General features: G+C 36.8%; 1 protein-coding gene across 1 annotated transcript; it reads left to right on the forward strand.

Moving 5' to 3' along the window:
* The first annotated feature begins 9,071 nt into the window (after positions 1 to 9,071).
* Positions 9,072 to 15,728, forward strand: LOC140167675 (ras-related and estrogen-regulated growth inhibitor-like). The gene is made up of 4 exons (XM_072190975.1): positions 9,072 to 9,087; positions 10,568 to 10,624; positions 11,487 to 11,555; positions 14,218 to 15,728. Exons 1-4 carry the CDS (start codon positions 9,072 to 9,074, stop codon positions 14,628 to 14,630), a joined length of 555 nt encoding a protein of 184 aa, XP_072047076.1. The 3' UTR covers positions 14,631 to 15,728.
* Positions 15,729 to 16,473: the final 745 nt, after the last annotated feature.

The following is a 16,473-nucleotide window of genomic DNA, read 5'->3' on the forward strand; positions in this document are numbered from 1 at the left end:
TCTAGCTCATGAACGTGTTGATTTTATACTGAAAATCAAGTCAGTGAGTCTCCTCGGGTTTATAGTCTTTGCCAAAGGGCCTTCGCGATCCATACCGAGGGGGCGAGATAGCGACACGCAAAAGTTTACTCTAGGCCGTATAATAAAATCATGTTTTAGTTCCCGTCTGAAGGGTTTTCATGAATTGATGCGTGAGGGATGTGTGTGTTTTTTTTCAATGTAAAATTAGCATACTGCAGTTACTGTCCGTTTAAGCGCACTTGGGATAGTCGACATGGACCCATCGTAGGCAAGCAAGCTTGACCATATTGCCACGCTAAGCAATTTCGATCGCGTGCTTCATTTTGATTTGCAACTTTTGAAAATGCACTAAAAGCCATAAACTGGCATCAATCTTTGTCGCTTTTGAGTGTTTGGTAGCAAATTTGGTATCAGATTGGAGCTAACAAGTTTCCGCACACAACCGTATCAATCAAATTGTCATAACAAAATCAGGTTATGGTGTAGGACGGGTTTTATGACTGCGGACTTTCTTTATTTGAGCAGTTTATGTTGGGAGAATGGACACTTGCCTAGTTAACATCACTGTGTGAAAAATAACCAGCCAATATTTTATTTATTCTCCAAAACTTCTAGCAAATATATTTCTCTAACATGACCTAAAATTACAGCTAGGTTAGATGTTCAGATATGGTCGCACTTTTGTAAAATATGAGTGAGGGCAAGGCATAGCTAGCCAACTCCCCGTGTTAATATCAGTGGAGATTTGACCGAAAATATTGGTATCGGACCGCTCACTTCTGAAGGATGCCACAAAAAACAGTAAAAGCTACATTTAAATTATTCTAAATAGGTTCTAGAAAATAAAGTTTTGTAACATGTCCTAAATTTTTAGCTAATTTAGATGTTTGGAGAGGGTCGCACTTTTGTGTTTTAGGAAGGATATGTAAACGACAGATAACACCAAAAATATGAAGAAATTATTTCCAAACTGTGTTAAGTCAACAATCATTATGTTGCTCATTTTGAAGAATGCTGGTTAACAAAAAGCAGGTCTTTGTCTCATTTCGTGAACAATGGTACACATACCATTGTTTCCTTTCGTTTCCTTTATAATCGGTTACCCAACTGAAGCTGTAATACCAGCTTTATTGCGATGTCGCACATTGAAAACAGACACTTGTACACAACCAGAGAAGATCTGATTTAATCAGTTGAGCTGCTTCAATGAGTGTTATCTTGGTTTAATAGCTTTTAATGGGGTTTAAGTCCTGCAAAGGTCGAGATGAATTCTACTGTAGACATGACTGCATAGTAGTTTTCAGTGAGTGCTCGGGAAAAAGAAGGGGTTTTGTGAGATTCTGATTATAAACCGGCCTAGAGTACCACAAAACTTGCAAATCAGAAATTAAGGCGGAAGGAGACGAGAACAAAAACCTAAATGTTATATGGCCTGTAGTGCTATAGTACATTATACCTTATAGGCATCGCTTCCACGAGCATTGGAACCAAACAAGACACAATCGTTCCCTGGGAGTGTTTATGGGATATAAGCCATTCAAAAGCATAAAAGGAAAACTGCGAATATAATTCTCGCAATGAATCTCGGCAAATCAACACAACTAAGAGCTTGGCCATGTTAAAAGGGGTTTCCCCTAAATATAATGATATTGATCGGGAATTCGGTAACGTTTTATCGATATACTATCTTTCTGTTGTTGTTATGGTCAGGCTACAGACGTCCCAAGATACGATGCTTGATTCATCTTATTCAGACAAATATAATTAGCTCGCATAGTGACACTAGGTTTCGGTGATATTTGGTAACTCTATTTACGGCGCATGCTCATATCAATGACGGGCTGTGCAATAATTATCTATTACGATAATTGATACGATCGCCACGTCACCTCATTTGCTTTAGGGTTAGGGTTAGGTTCACTAGAATTAGGATAATCTGCATGGGGTTGCCGACCGCTATATATTTTGAAGTTGCTCCGAAGGCAGTTTTGTGCGCCGGTCCACAGACTCTATAGAAAAGGATTTTAGATTCTTTCTAAAGTCTGTGGTGCGTCAGAATATGCGTTATACGCTGCATGATCACAATGCAATTCTAATGATCAATGCTTTAATTTCATTTAATTTCAGACAAATGAATATAACATATCCAAATATATATTTTTAGGGAATTCAGGTGTTACGTACACATAAAATGTATGTATAGAGCTATATATTTGCGGCAAGCAACAAATTCTTCAAATGAAAGGCAATATGAATTACAGTTGAGTGGAATGGTGAGTGGGGCTAACATTACTAAGGGGGCACCTGCTCCTGGCGCTGATGTGGGAGAAGCGTTGATGCGAGAACATTTATAAGCATTGCCTTTGCGGATGTTGTGATAAGAAGTAATGTATGGAAAATGGGGGAAATTTTAAATTAAAATGTCTTTGCAACGCTGTAAGTTCATTTTCAATAAAAAATAAAAGAGCTACATTTTGAGGATATGAGGATCATATCCTCGCAAATGCAATTTTGTAACCTATATGATAAACATTATAAAACGGAATGAACGTGGAACATCTTATTTTAAAATGTCAATAACGCAACTTGTAACGTGTCAACCGTGCCAATTACCTGAAGATGTGTAAGATGCGACTTTGCGGTAGGTATATAACCTGAAAATTCGCATTATAAGAATTTCAAAAGGAACCTTGCGAGTTTCCGAGAACAACAGGTAATACATCTGGTATTACGTTTCACACTTTGTTTGGAGACATTTGGTACAAACTATGTGCAAACAGTAATACTAGGAAATATGGCATGCTTTAATTAACATCACTATAACTTTAATAATTATTATTCTTATACACATCGAATCTTTCTGCATGACACTCCTTGATGGTAAATCAACATTCAACAAATATTTTTGTTTGTACAATTCCAAGAAAAATAAAATTCCAACTTGTTCAAAGAAACAATATTCATATTGGTAGATCACCTGCTTTAAAGGTTGCATAATTATGATAAGACATTAATTGTATTACACATAATTTTTCATTGGGTATGCACTTTTGTTTCATTTCGTAGCGGCGTGCCTTTTGAACTTGAAGTTGACTGTAGTTCTGTATCCCTTTTTTGTCGATCTATGATTAAACTTGCACATCATATCGGCCAAGTGATCGAAGTGTATTATGTAAGATACTCAACAATAATTTTGAAAGAACCGAAAGAATAATACACTCTTAAAACATCTAGTCGATTTGATTAGATTTCAAGTGAAATTAGATTTCACTCAATGTTCCGAGTCAAATTTGACATGATTTTAGAGACGATTTTGGGCTAACATTGACTCGGCAAATCTAGTAGGATTTTATTTCACTAAAATGTATAGACAAATCGACAAGATCATTTTAAGAGTGTATACAAAATGGGAAAAATATGTGGAAATGCAGAACATGGAATGGAAAGCAGGCTTGGAGATGACAAGGGACACAAAAGGCAGCCACCAAACCACAAAGTAGCCTACTATACAGATTATTAAGCAAAACAATGGGCATTTTCAAGTTTCAAATTTTGGTTCATCTATTGTTCAGAAACTCGATATCAGCAGATTAAAGTTAGCAATGCTCTGAATGTTCTGAATCGAATTAGCTTTTCGTAATATGACGTAAAATTTTAATCTAGGTGAGTGAAGACATGCTTTCATTACAGTTCTTTTTATATCACTCATACATAAATTCTAGACAGTTCATTGGTAGATTACCATTACTATTTTTACCATCAACCAATGCCGTTTGATAGTTTTTATCTAAGGTTTTGAATTGGTCAGACATTTAGTGATCATAGTGCGACCACCACACTCTTGCAAAAAAAAAACATAGTTTAATATTATAGGTATAATAATACCGGATATAAGCTCCCCTATAAATTTGTTTTGGTCTAGTCCCATCAGAACCCAAGCGTGTATCTGCAAGGAATGACCCTTTAAACAAACAACATGTCTGTATTTTTAACATTTCTATTATGGCAGATTCTTAAAAAAACCCAAGATAAAAAATGGCGCACCATGTATAGCCTTAACGTGAACTTGTGTAATCACTTCTTGCTATCTGCATAATTCTGCACATTTGAACTTTTCATTCGAGTGAATAAAATGTGTCCCGATATCGACTTCATTTATCTTTTCTTGTTATAGAAAACCCAATTGTACCATTCTAGTCACTTATCACAGTCAAAGTGGATAAAGATTTTAAAACAAACCGTCAATATTTTCCGAAATATTCTGTTATGTATAATACTCTCATACACTTTATAGAAATTATACCTGAAGTGCTTTATGTATGATGGAGGAATTTTAGACAATGCGTCTTGAAGACAACAACCAGAAATTTTGAAGTGTTTTTAAATCTGTTATTAAAACCGTTTGAACGTGCTGCTACACCCTGTATGTAACACGACATTTTTAAAACATGTTTAAACGTGTTCCTTTCCTAACACGTTATTCATCAATTCAACAACAATACACCGCCTTCTATTCAAAAATATTTAAGAGATTTTGAAGGATATCTCAAAGCGTAATTAACAAATTTACAAAAAATCGAATCAAAATCTGTTAAAGTCGCGACATCAGGTTTGGCAAATCCAAGGAATCAACTACGTGAAGTGGCTGCCATGTTTACATGCATGCGGACACGTCATTTCAAAGAATTACTTGTATAAGTTATCAGTAGTAACGCATTAGATCCACTTAAACCAAAGTAGACTTTTTAATTTCAAACATAGATTTAGACTCTGGGATGGAAGGAGAGAATGAAAAGTTGAAAAAATATAGGAAATTACAGCAGTGATGTACAGAATCTACTTTTTGCCGGACTCGAACCCAGCTCGGACTCTGTCACCAAAAGACTCGGCTCGGCCGGCTCGAACTCTGACAAAAAGGACTTGCACCCGACGCCGAGTCTGTCCGAGTCCAGTCCAATTAAAACAATTGATACAAGTCTGAGAAACAGCAATATTGTGTTTATTAGCTCAGCTTTAGAGCAACAGACAAACAAACCTGGGATCACAACAAAATCAAACGATAGTCTTGGAATGAATGCGGTTAAAGTCAGTGATTTTATACCATTGTCACTATTTATGATGTTCTTTATCAGCTGTTTATAAAGTCTGAAAGACTGAAACTATCCGTCGTTTTATCTTTTCAGTTTCTGTTTCCGTATCCGTAATAGTTTTTGTAAGTCATTGTTATTCTGAAGTGGTAGTCTCCCAGGTATGACCAATCTTTTATTCTAGCCTTTTGTTAGTTACTGAAAATTTGAAGCTCGTGAATTTCAGTTTTCGTTTTGGTAAGTTATATTGATTTTTTACATAAAACCTTGAGATGTGCGGTTGGGTGCCAATCTAGACAAAAGAAGAGTCTAAATTTTACGGTCCTAAATTCGCGGTAAATTGTACGGCTTCAATTGACTTGTGTTTGGTGTATATGCACTTACGCCTAGATGTAAGTGGCTCTTAAAAAAAGTCTTGCATTGAAATATATACTAACCATGTTGCCAAGTTATAAGCAAAAGTCTTTCATATTGGCGATGAAACGAGCGTCTAAAATCTCCCAATGAGGCGTGTACAAGTGGTGATTTGGTAATCATGTTTTATATTGAAATGCAATACAAAAGAATTTGCATTGGAGCAAAGATAATGTATTCTATTCATGGCAAGCTAATCTGATAATTGGTTGGGCCTATAGGCAAGAGTCGGGTTTATTTTAAATGTTTATTTTTGCAGAGCTTATTTTCAGTCATGGATCATACTGATAAATTTCGCGAGGGGAGGGAGGGAGGGAGGAGATACTTAAGTTGAGACTGAACAAGCGAGAGTGGGAGGGGGTGAGGAAGAAAGAGAGGAGAGGGGGAGACGGAAAGACTAGAAAGAGAAGAACTCGAGAGGAGCCTAGTAGGGACCGGGGACGGGGAGGGAGTGGGGAGACTGATCATATGGGGAGGGGGGGGCAGGAGGAAGCAAAATAGGGAGATAGACATTGATACGAGTGAAGGGCGACACTGTGGCCCTGCACAAGTGCAATGGGACGCGACAGGCTCATAAGCGGACCTTTTGTGATTGAAGGGCTTATTTTCAACGTTTTTACAGAAAAAAGTGGACCTTTTCATTCGGATTTGCATTTTGTCATAATAATGTGAATCAATTTATCACTGTCAAACGCGAGAGGGCGCTAGACCATTAAAACAGCGGTCGGACACCGGTGTTCAATACTATTTTATCTCCAGCCTTTATGGGCTTTATTGACACAGGCAATTACCTCTATTGAAATAAGCTGATTGGTACTTCAGAGTTAACAATGAAGTCAGATTACAGTAAACTTACTGAATCCCTTGCGTTTTCGTATCTGAACAATAGAGTTACGGAAACTGAAAAGATAAAAAGACCCTATGAAAGCCATTTTTTATAAGTCGTTGTTCTTCCTTGCGAAAAAAAACCACTGAAAAACAAATAAACCCCCGTAAAAACCCAACAACAACAAAATAAAAAACAAACAAATAAAAACACCATAGGGCAGCTTTTTTGTTTCTAATTTACTCGACAATGAAAGAAGGTGTGATACAGCACGATCGCCTTGAAATGGATTTGAACTAAGCTCTGTAAAATTGTAATGCGCTATAGCATGGATCGGTTAATATTGAAGTCTATATTCACTACACAGGCATTTACACCAAATTGAAAATTGTATTTTCTTATCAAAAATGTATTACAACAACAGCTGAAGAAATATTGAAGCTGGCTTGTATGTAATTGAAAGGATTGTGACGTAATTTTGAATAAAGGCGTTATTGTCATTTTACAAAAATTGTGAAACTTGGAATTTTTGTTTAAACATCGTGACCCATGCAGTTGACATCGGCGCGCAATGGCTAAATTGAGATGAGTCAATATTCGGCGAGTAAATCGCGTTGATGCCATAAGATACATGTAAAGCTTCCTAATGGAGACAACTTTCTTAGAACTAATCTGGTGACGGATGAAGGAATACAAGACGTATACGGGATGGGTGTTTGAGCACACCTGAACCTCATTCCTTACACAAAAACCGGTGGGGCATGATGCAGTCATGGTCCATGGCAAAGGCGATTCGACCTTTGTGGCATTAAACCCAGTTAACAGGAAATTAATCCAGTAAATCGATTCAGTAAAGCAAATAAGCTCATGCATTCGATCACTAACGGCAACCAGCTTCGGTCGATTACCCCAGCTGCAGCGTGTGTAAACTCTAATTTGCATAGAGGCTGTACGTGAAATTATTGATTGGCTCCAAACAAAGGATTTGAACCGGTGCACGTAATCATGGCGCAGTGCAGTCCATTCAATCAAATGTTGTCATCAACCTATTTGATCGCAGTGCATTGTTATGTGTGTGAGACGAACTGTCGCGGTTGATTGCAATCAAAGAAACGATGTCTTATGTATTACTTTGTTCCGTGATGAAAATCGTGATGTTTTATTTAATCACTCTCGAAAAATGTATTTCTTTTGTAGGCCTATTACTTTGTTTTGTGATGAAAATCGTGATGTTTTATTTCATCACGCTTTAAAACAAACGATTTCTCATGTATTACTTTGTTTCGTAATGACAATTTTGATGTTTTATTTCATCACTCACGAAAAATTGATTTCTTATGTATTACTTTGTTTCGGGATGAAAATCGTGATGTTTTATTTCATCATCACGCTCTAAAACAAACGATTTCTTATGCATTATATTTGTTTTGTGATGAAAATCGTGATGTTTTATTTCATTAAAACGGTAGGCCCTATGTTGTTTAGAAAAAATGTAGAAAGTGATGATGATGATGATGTCGATGATGATGATGATGATGATGATGATGATGATGATGATGATGATGATGATGTCTCCAAAAGTGTCCCGCTTTGTTTTTCTTGCCCTAAATCGTGCGTATCTATTAATAAGGCACTTCAATAATCAATAATCAGTCCCGTGACGGCCTCCACTAACTAGCTACTAACTTGGGTTTATGGGCGCTGATATTTCATGTTCACTGTCACTTATTTATCAGAAAAGTGCGACCCTTTGTCAATCACCTACAGTACCCAATTTCGGCATACTATATAAGAAACTCATCATGAAGGTTTGCCAGAGAATAATTAAAATGTAGCTTTTACCGTTTTTTTGTGGCATCCTTCAGAAGTGAGCGGTCCGATACCAATATTTTCGGTCAAAACTCCATTCAATTAACACGGGGAGTTGGCTAGCTATGCCTTGCCCTCACTCATATTTTACAAAAGTGCGACCATTTCTGAACATCTAACCTAGCTGTAATTTTAGGTCATGTTAGAGAAATATATTTGCTAGAAGTTTTGGAGAATAAATTAAATATTGGCTGGTTATTTTTCACACAGTGATGTTAACTAGTCAAGTGCCCATTCTTCCAACATACATCATTTGTAGGGGTCACGCGTCAATGGTGAGAGCACTGTGTATTGTGTATAGGAAAACGGACAGTAACTGCAGTATGGTATTTATATTATAGGCTATTATAATGGTAGTAAGGAAGATCCTTTGAGGCGATATCCTGTTTTAAAAGAAGATCTTGTTGCGCTATACACGTATATATAAGAAATAATGACGAAACTAGTGCAAAAATTGTATGAAATAGAATCATCCAATAATCCTTCACATTGACTCAAGGTATCCAATACGTCTTCGGGTGTTCTGAAAAATAATATGTATGTGCATAATGTATGATTTTTATATCCTGTTGCGGTCCTTGATCGTCCTTGATATCTCGGTTACCGAAGGTTGGCGATATGCCGATATGACGATGAATTAATACACAAGTCGCTCGAGATGAGCGATTTATAATTTCCAACCAATAAACTCATCGGTGTTTCCAATCGGTGTTTCGATATTCAAGCTGAATTCATACTCCATCGCTGAGCGACGAGCGATTGGTTTAAGCGAAGCAGTGTGCTTTTTGTTGCGTCCATTGGGAAAAGCACGCTACCTCATTGGTCAAATGCCAACCGCTCGTCGCCAGTCAGTGATGGAGTATTCACATTGTAAGTATTGGGCCTGGAGGAAACCACTTCGCTATGAAATTTGTAAAAATGAAAATGGAACTTCAGTATACATAACACCTATGCCTCATGCCTCAATATCACGTATCATCGCAATTCGCAAGGGCAAGAACGACATATTAAACATGTTAAATTAAAGTACGGTACCCTCTATAATACGCCTGCTTTTATAGTCGGAGTTTTGAGGGGGATGGGAGGGGTTTTTGCTTGTTCTTGATGTTTTTTGTTTGTTCGTGTGTATATGGCCTATGTTGTAAATCGACAACGACGACGCGTCGATGATAGCCGGTGGTAATCCTCTTTCTGATATGGTCTATATTGTCCTTGTCCAATAAAATCTTAATGTCCACAATATCAATCTCTTATATGTCATCTCACATGTTTGTAACATAATATTGCTTGAAACTTACCACGTTTACCTCAATTTATTTCTATAATTGTTCATTTATTTTAGCGAAGTTCACAGGCATGTATATACAAATATATTATATAAACAAACACGCATATACAAATGCATAGGTGCACGGTGGCGAAGCGGTAGAGGCTCTACCTCGTAATCGGAGGGTTGTGAGTTCGAGCCCCGACAATGCCATCGTATTGTGCACTTGGACATGGTACTTTATCTCACTTGCTTCTCTCTACCCAGGGGTGAAATGGGGAGTTGTTAGGAGGAATATTGTCCATTGAGCGCCACCCAACGTGAACGGTGTGAGCATTTGGGCATTGTATGGCAGCTGACATATTCTAATGACAGCGGAATAAATGTAAAGCTCTTTGATACATGTGAAAGGCGGTCTTTAAATGTCAACATTTATTTACTTATTAAATGTAATTCAATTCTCTAATTCAGAGTCATTTTTGGTATAATGTTTTAACACAATAGTATAGAGGTCTTAAGAGACGTAAATACACTCAATACATAACTGATTGCTATCTTCAGTAGATAGCATAATAATTACATTTGCCATTTTAAACTGTTTTCTAGTTTTCTTTAGAGCTTAAACAAACACGGTGTGTATAATGTTGCTAGTGATCTCCTAATATAATTATTCATTCGTTCATTCATATTTTTTTAATTCCATAAAAACTTAATGTCAAGTTTGTAATTTAGGTGCAAAATTATGGATGTAAGGTGTATGCTGTAATTTTCAATTAAAACGAGAATTTCCTTTACTGGTTACCAACCTATTGCCGGTATTAATGAAATTCTTAACAACATTGTCATTCATTACTTTACGTTTTAGGTGAAACTTCATCACAAACGGTTCGTGAATCGGAAGAAGCAAAATTACAATTTTGAGAAATCTGCCCCGGTTGTTGAATTCAAATTATGGCTGATTAACATTGGCGTTTCCTTCTTTATCATCATTATGTCAACTGAAAATAATTTCCCGAGAGAGCTATACCTCAAGTCCAGTCGTTTAAAAGTCTAAATAATGGTCATTTTTTATTCTCATTTCAGCTACTGTAGTCCGCTACTTAACCAAAAGATTTATCTACGAATATGATCCCACGTTAGGTAAGTTAATTTGTTTGATTGTTGTTATTTGTGCCTGAATGTGGGTTGTGTTTGTATGGAGGTGCGGCTGGTTTGGGTCAGGGTTGTCAACTCTCACGCAGTTTCACGCATTTGGCCACTTTTTCACGCTCTCAGTAGTAAAATATCACTCATCGTCAAAATACAATTTTTCCTTCTTAGACTCTAGAGCACCCAGGCGAGAAAAAGCAGGGGTCAACTTTTAATAATATTTAAGTCGTGAAACAATCCGTCCTGTACCCCTATTCGACGATATTTCACGCCAAGCAATTCCGAAAAGTTAACAGCTCTGGTGTGTGTGGGGGGAGGGGGGCTTTGGTTTGTAAAAATATGACTTTTTGCCCCCTACACACCCCGCTACACACCTCCAACCGTGGACGTCCGCGGTTGTTGGAATCAGCAAACTGTAAAGCAGCTGTCACGTCTGTTAGGTAGGGGATACCCCTTGGTATGTAAACAGTCTGCCAGGGGCATAACAAGAGCCTTAACAAGGGACCGTGGACCACCAGCAGTGCGGGACCCTTTTAACATCTCATTTATTAGCCCTTTTCCTAATCATTTCATATTCGCTTTTGATCGGGGCCCCTGAACTTGGGGCCCTGGACTTCGAGCACCCTATCCATCCGCTTGCTACACCCACGTAGTCTAACACTTACTTATTTTATTCAAAATATTTTTTTTTTAAAGGCAATCAAAGGTGTCAGGTGTTGGACCAATGCTACAGATATCATTGTGATTGAAATCGTTTCTAAATTTAGATTTGATAAGAACGTATTGATAAGATGAATTCCAAGTATTAATGTATATCGACGTTATTTATATATTTCATTTTCTTCAAATGCAGAATTCACATATCGGCATCAAACGTCCATTGATGATGAAGTTGTTACCATGGAGATTTTAGATACAGCTGGTCAGGTGAGAATCTCATACCGCTAAAAAGTCTACAGACTATAGCCTCATCTTTCAGGCCGAGTTCCATAACCCTTCCTATTCAAACACTTGATGAGTTCCAATCTCCGGCTCTTTTTAATATTGACCCTGACTATGATTAATTTTAATTAAAAATTATTGACAAAATATATAGTATGGTATGGCTATACCCCTGATTTGGTTCAGGAATTCTTGAGTTATGATCCGTACCGTGAGGTGTCAGGTATACTGCGGGTCAGCATGGTCAGAGGGGAGCATTACACCACAATATCGAGACAGATAAAGCTGACACACAAGAGGAATGGTATGGGTTCTATTAATATAAATGCAACTATTGGCTTCTTTCACTAATTTCCAAGAACAATGTATTAACATTAGAAATAATCCGCAGTTTTTAGTTAAATGGCTAAAACTGGATTCCCCATCTTAATTTAAAATGACAATTTGTGATTTTTTCCCGAAAAATTTCATTTAATGATCCGATACGCTCGTACAGACTCCTTTTGAAATGAAAATTGAGAAATGAAAGGGGAAAGTGCAAAAATTGAGGCTAGCAGTTTGTTTACGTCCATAAGGTAATGTAAAACGGAAAACAAAATTCAGAACCCACCACGGGGGAAAATACATTGAACATTGAAAATGTCAAAGCTAAATTGAAAAGAGAAAAACACATCAATCATCTATAAATGTATTTAAAGAGGTAAACATGGTAAATAAGACAAATATTTACAAGGTTTTTATCGTAGCTGCTATTTTTGACACATAATAAATATAATATACTGATAGGGACATATGTATTTCCAAAAGTGATCCTAGAGTTGTCAAAGATCACACTTTAAAATAGTATTTAGTTTCTATTTATACGAGTAAGGCATGATGAAAAAGACACTATATATCACAAAATTGATACATGCAATGACAATATAAAATTGCCCCGTGAGATTTTTATAAATGTTTTGAATTCGGAATTCTTTTTAAATTTGATAAAACTGAGTCTTAAAGAGATAACTGAAATGAACTAGGAAACTGAAAGAATCACGATCTATGAAATTGGCTTGCTGCTGTGCCTGAAGTCTACATCTAAATGCATGTCAAATTTGTAAGTGAAAATGAACGCGTTGGTACGGGTCGAAAAAAAAACTTATTTCATATTTTATATAATACCGTGACTTGAACACGAACATAAGTCTAAAAGTCCTCTTTTTGCGGTTGTATGTGTTATCATACCAAATCCATTTAAATCGGTAATACATGAACAAGTTCACGCAATGTTAACACTGTGCGGAAGATCTACAGTATGGGACATCTAAGATCACGTTTTTACGCTTTCTGAGGACTTCGTTTCGAGGACGAAATCCTAATCCTTGTTATGTCGGTGTGCTATTCAGATATAGTTCTCGCAAGTATAACTTATAGCAAACGCACTCGACAAACACATCCGACCCTTCAAAATCACATCCATTCATCCCATCCATCCCTCACACACTCACCCCCACACACCAACATTCATTACAATTCATGGCACAGCTGGGTCTGCTAAATCAACATACACAAATTGAATTAATTTTTATTAATAATTCGCAGACAAAAAGGTACAAAAAGAGTAGGGGTATTCCTCATACCTGCACAATAACACCATCCCCAAACACGCTTCTTTTGCCCACTTTTTATGCACTAGGTTGACTTTTTCATACAGCAAAAGAATTTTCATTCAATCAGTCGCTGAATGGTTTGCGATTGAAGTACAAACCAAGTATCATTATCCATCACGTTCCAATCGGGTTGATATCGTTGAAGTTGTTGCTCTGTCGATTTCAGTTATTATTTTGGCTTTAAATATCATCATCAGTTCTCGGAATGAAGCATGCTTTATTACCAGGACTCTGGCTAAGATAGCAATGATCAGTGACAATGGCCTTGTTACTTGTTTATAACACTCATATAACAAGGCGCTAGGCCATTGAAGAGTTTTGCATATAAATTTGATCTCTTCAAACGTGATGCGTTTTGCATGCGTAACGATTTCCGGAAATGACTTTTAAGTGAGAAGGAAAGCAATACCAGATAGGCAGGTCAATCTCAGGCAAAAAAAACTACCGCTTTCTCCTACCAGAACCAAACTTGGCACATTATGTTGCTTGGCTTAATAGGACAAAAAAAAAAGCCCACGGGCCACCTCGATTTTTCCCTTAAATCCAAGATCACGAAGTGTACAAAAATCATTATAAAACCAGTATCCCAGTGAATGCACCGCTTCAGTGTTTTAAAGCATGTGAGGATACGGAGAGTCACATTGGTAGATGAATAGATTAGTCGCGAGTCAAATTTACCGCAAAGTAAATAAGTCACTTAGCTGGTTCTTATGGTGTTGTGCACCCTTAATGTTATTGTGTGTTCATCTGGGTGTTCACTGTTCATAGGATGTGAACGATGTAGTTAATCATTTTCCCCATCATGCTTTTGGTAGTAGGGGAGTAGAAAAAAAGTAGTAACATTGAGTAGAAAACAGATTAAGAGATTTAACTACCGGTTTAAAGTTTGTCAGTTGCAGTATTATTAAGCCTTCTATGTTACAAACTATTTCAAGTTCTGTTAAAATCACATTTTACTTAACGTGACCTTATTTGTTTTTCAATTTGCAGGAAGAAACGATAGAGAAGGTCATATAAGATGGGCGGATGGCTTCCTATTAATATACAGCATCACGGACAGAAAAAGTTTTGAAGACATTGTACAAATCAAAAACCATCTCGATGAAATCAAGAAAGCCAGAAATGTTTCTTTAGTAATCATTGGTAACAAAAATGACTTGGATCACATTCGTGAAGTGACGGTGGAAGAAGGCGAAAAATGCGCCCAAGATCTAGCATGTGCTTTCTTTGAGAGCTCCGCTTGTTCCGGAGATGAGAACATACGTGAAGCCTTTCATGAACTCTACAGAGAGGTTAGAAGAAGAAAAGCCATAGAGAATGGGAAAGGAAGGCGAAGAAGCTCTATCCAACAGATGAAACAGGTTTTGAATAAAACTTTTACAAAGATTAACAATAGGCAATAGACCTGTTTTGGAATCCAATGGAGATGTATTTACTTCGTTTACCATGAAGTTTATCCTGACGCTAAAGTGACACGATGAAAAATAACAGAAAGAACGGAAACAGTATTTCGATATAGGATTTTTACGAATTTAAGATCAATATAATTATATGAGAAACATAATATTTACCATGCTGACCATGGATAACAATACACATTATATTAACCAGCCATGTACACTATTATAAATCCTAATTGATAAATTCGTGAGGGAGATCACTGCACGGAGGCTACCTTTACAACTGTGGGTGCCAGTGTCTGGAGAGTGGCCCATATAGCACACATTTGGGTATGAGGCTGAGCTGATATGGATGGAAAGTTGTCCAGATGCAGCAAGAGAAACGTTTGTGTACACCTTAGCGCCCAATCGATCTTCATATCAGAATCACAATACAGCAACTGCTATGGATGGAATGTTGTGGAATGCGAAACTATTGTATTCCTGATACTGGGTGAGGCAGAAAAACACGTTTAACGTGTACGTTTAGAATATTTAAACTGCGCACAAAAGGTGTCGCTACGCTTAATTATATAAGAAACAATTTCTAGATGAAATTAACATAAATGCAAGTTACATGTTTTATAATTAAATGGTGACAAAAACTAAAATAATTGTGCATTTTGATGACGCATATTTTGTTGTGAATTGACAAAATAATATAATACGTCATATATACATCACGACGTAATGAATAATTAATCCAATAATAAATCGAATTGCCAACAAAATTAAAATACTCTAAAAGAATTATGGCAGAGGTTGGATTTTGGTAGCCTATTTTGTTTTACACAACTGGTGCAATTTACAATGTCAGATGTTGTTACTTTCTGTCACAGTGATTTATTATGTGCGAAAAGATGATTTTGACAACTTTAAATAATGCGTGCTTTATGAGAGTTTTAATGTATCAAAGTGCAGTTTTTTAACTCTTTTTTTTCTTACATACTGAGCCATTGCCACAGAACGCAACGGAGTCTGACATTGTGAATTGGACCAGGTGTATAATACAAAATAACCAACCATTAACCGTTAGAATGTTTTTAAATTAATTTTCGTCAACATCACAACTTTTCGATTCATTTTCAAATGTCTTGGGGGAACTTGAAACTTGTGAACCCGTATTTCATTTCATTTTTACAAGTTTCTCAAGTCCAATGAATTAAGATTTCATGTTAAGAATGTGCAAGATGTTACTTTGTAAGATTGTTTTTGAAAATAAAACAAAATGGCGGATACATAATCTCCTAGTGTGAAGTGCATCGTTAATAGGGGCAGTGCGTAAGTTATATAAACTGGGCTCAAAAAGAAACTTATACGTTTTTACAAGGTCATATCTTAAAATCCTGTGCATAAAAATGAACCAAATTGCACACAGGATTACTTCAATGCTCTACTCTAAACACTGCTGAGTAACCAAACAGTTGTCCAGCTGACACAACAGCAAAATGCACTGACATGGAACAGCTTCTTGGACATTCACAGCCCAATAATTGGCACCCAACACATGGAAATCTGTGAGTAAGTGGAATAGTGTGAAACAAGACCTGTTTCCTGAAAAATAAAGTGTGTGAAAAGCAGAAGCAGCCCCGTTTCACAATATTCCACTTACTCTATTCCACTTACTCTTAAGAAATAATCACCTGTGTAAGGATCTTGTACGCATTCTCACAGATTTCATTTGCTGGGTGCCAATTATTCGCCTGTAAAAGTGGTCCAGGAAGCTGTTCGGTGTTAGTGCATTTTGCTGTTGTGTCAGTTGCACAACTGACAGCTGGGTTTTGACTGATGGGGAACGAACCATGAA

The sequence above is a fragment of the Amphiura filiformis genome, chromosome 13, assembly GCF_039555335.1.
Source record: "Amphiura filiformis chromosome 13, Afil_fr2py, whole genome shotgun sequence".
Classification (NCBI taxonomy): Eukaryota; Metazoa; Echinodermata; class Ophiuroidea; order Amphilepidida; family Amphiuridae; genus Amphiura; species Amphiura filiformis.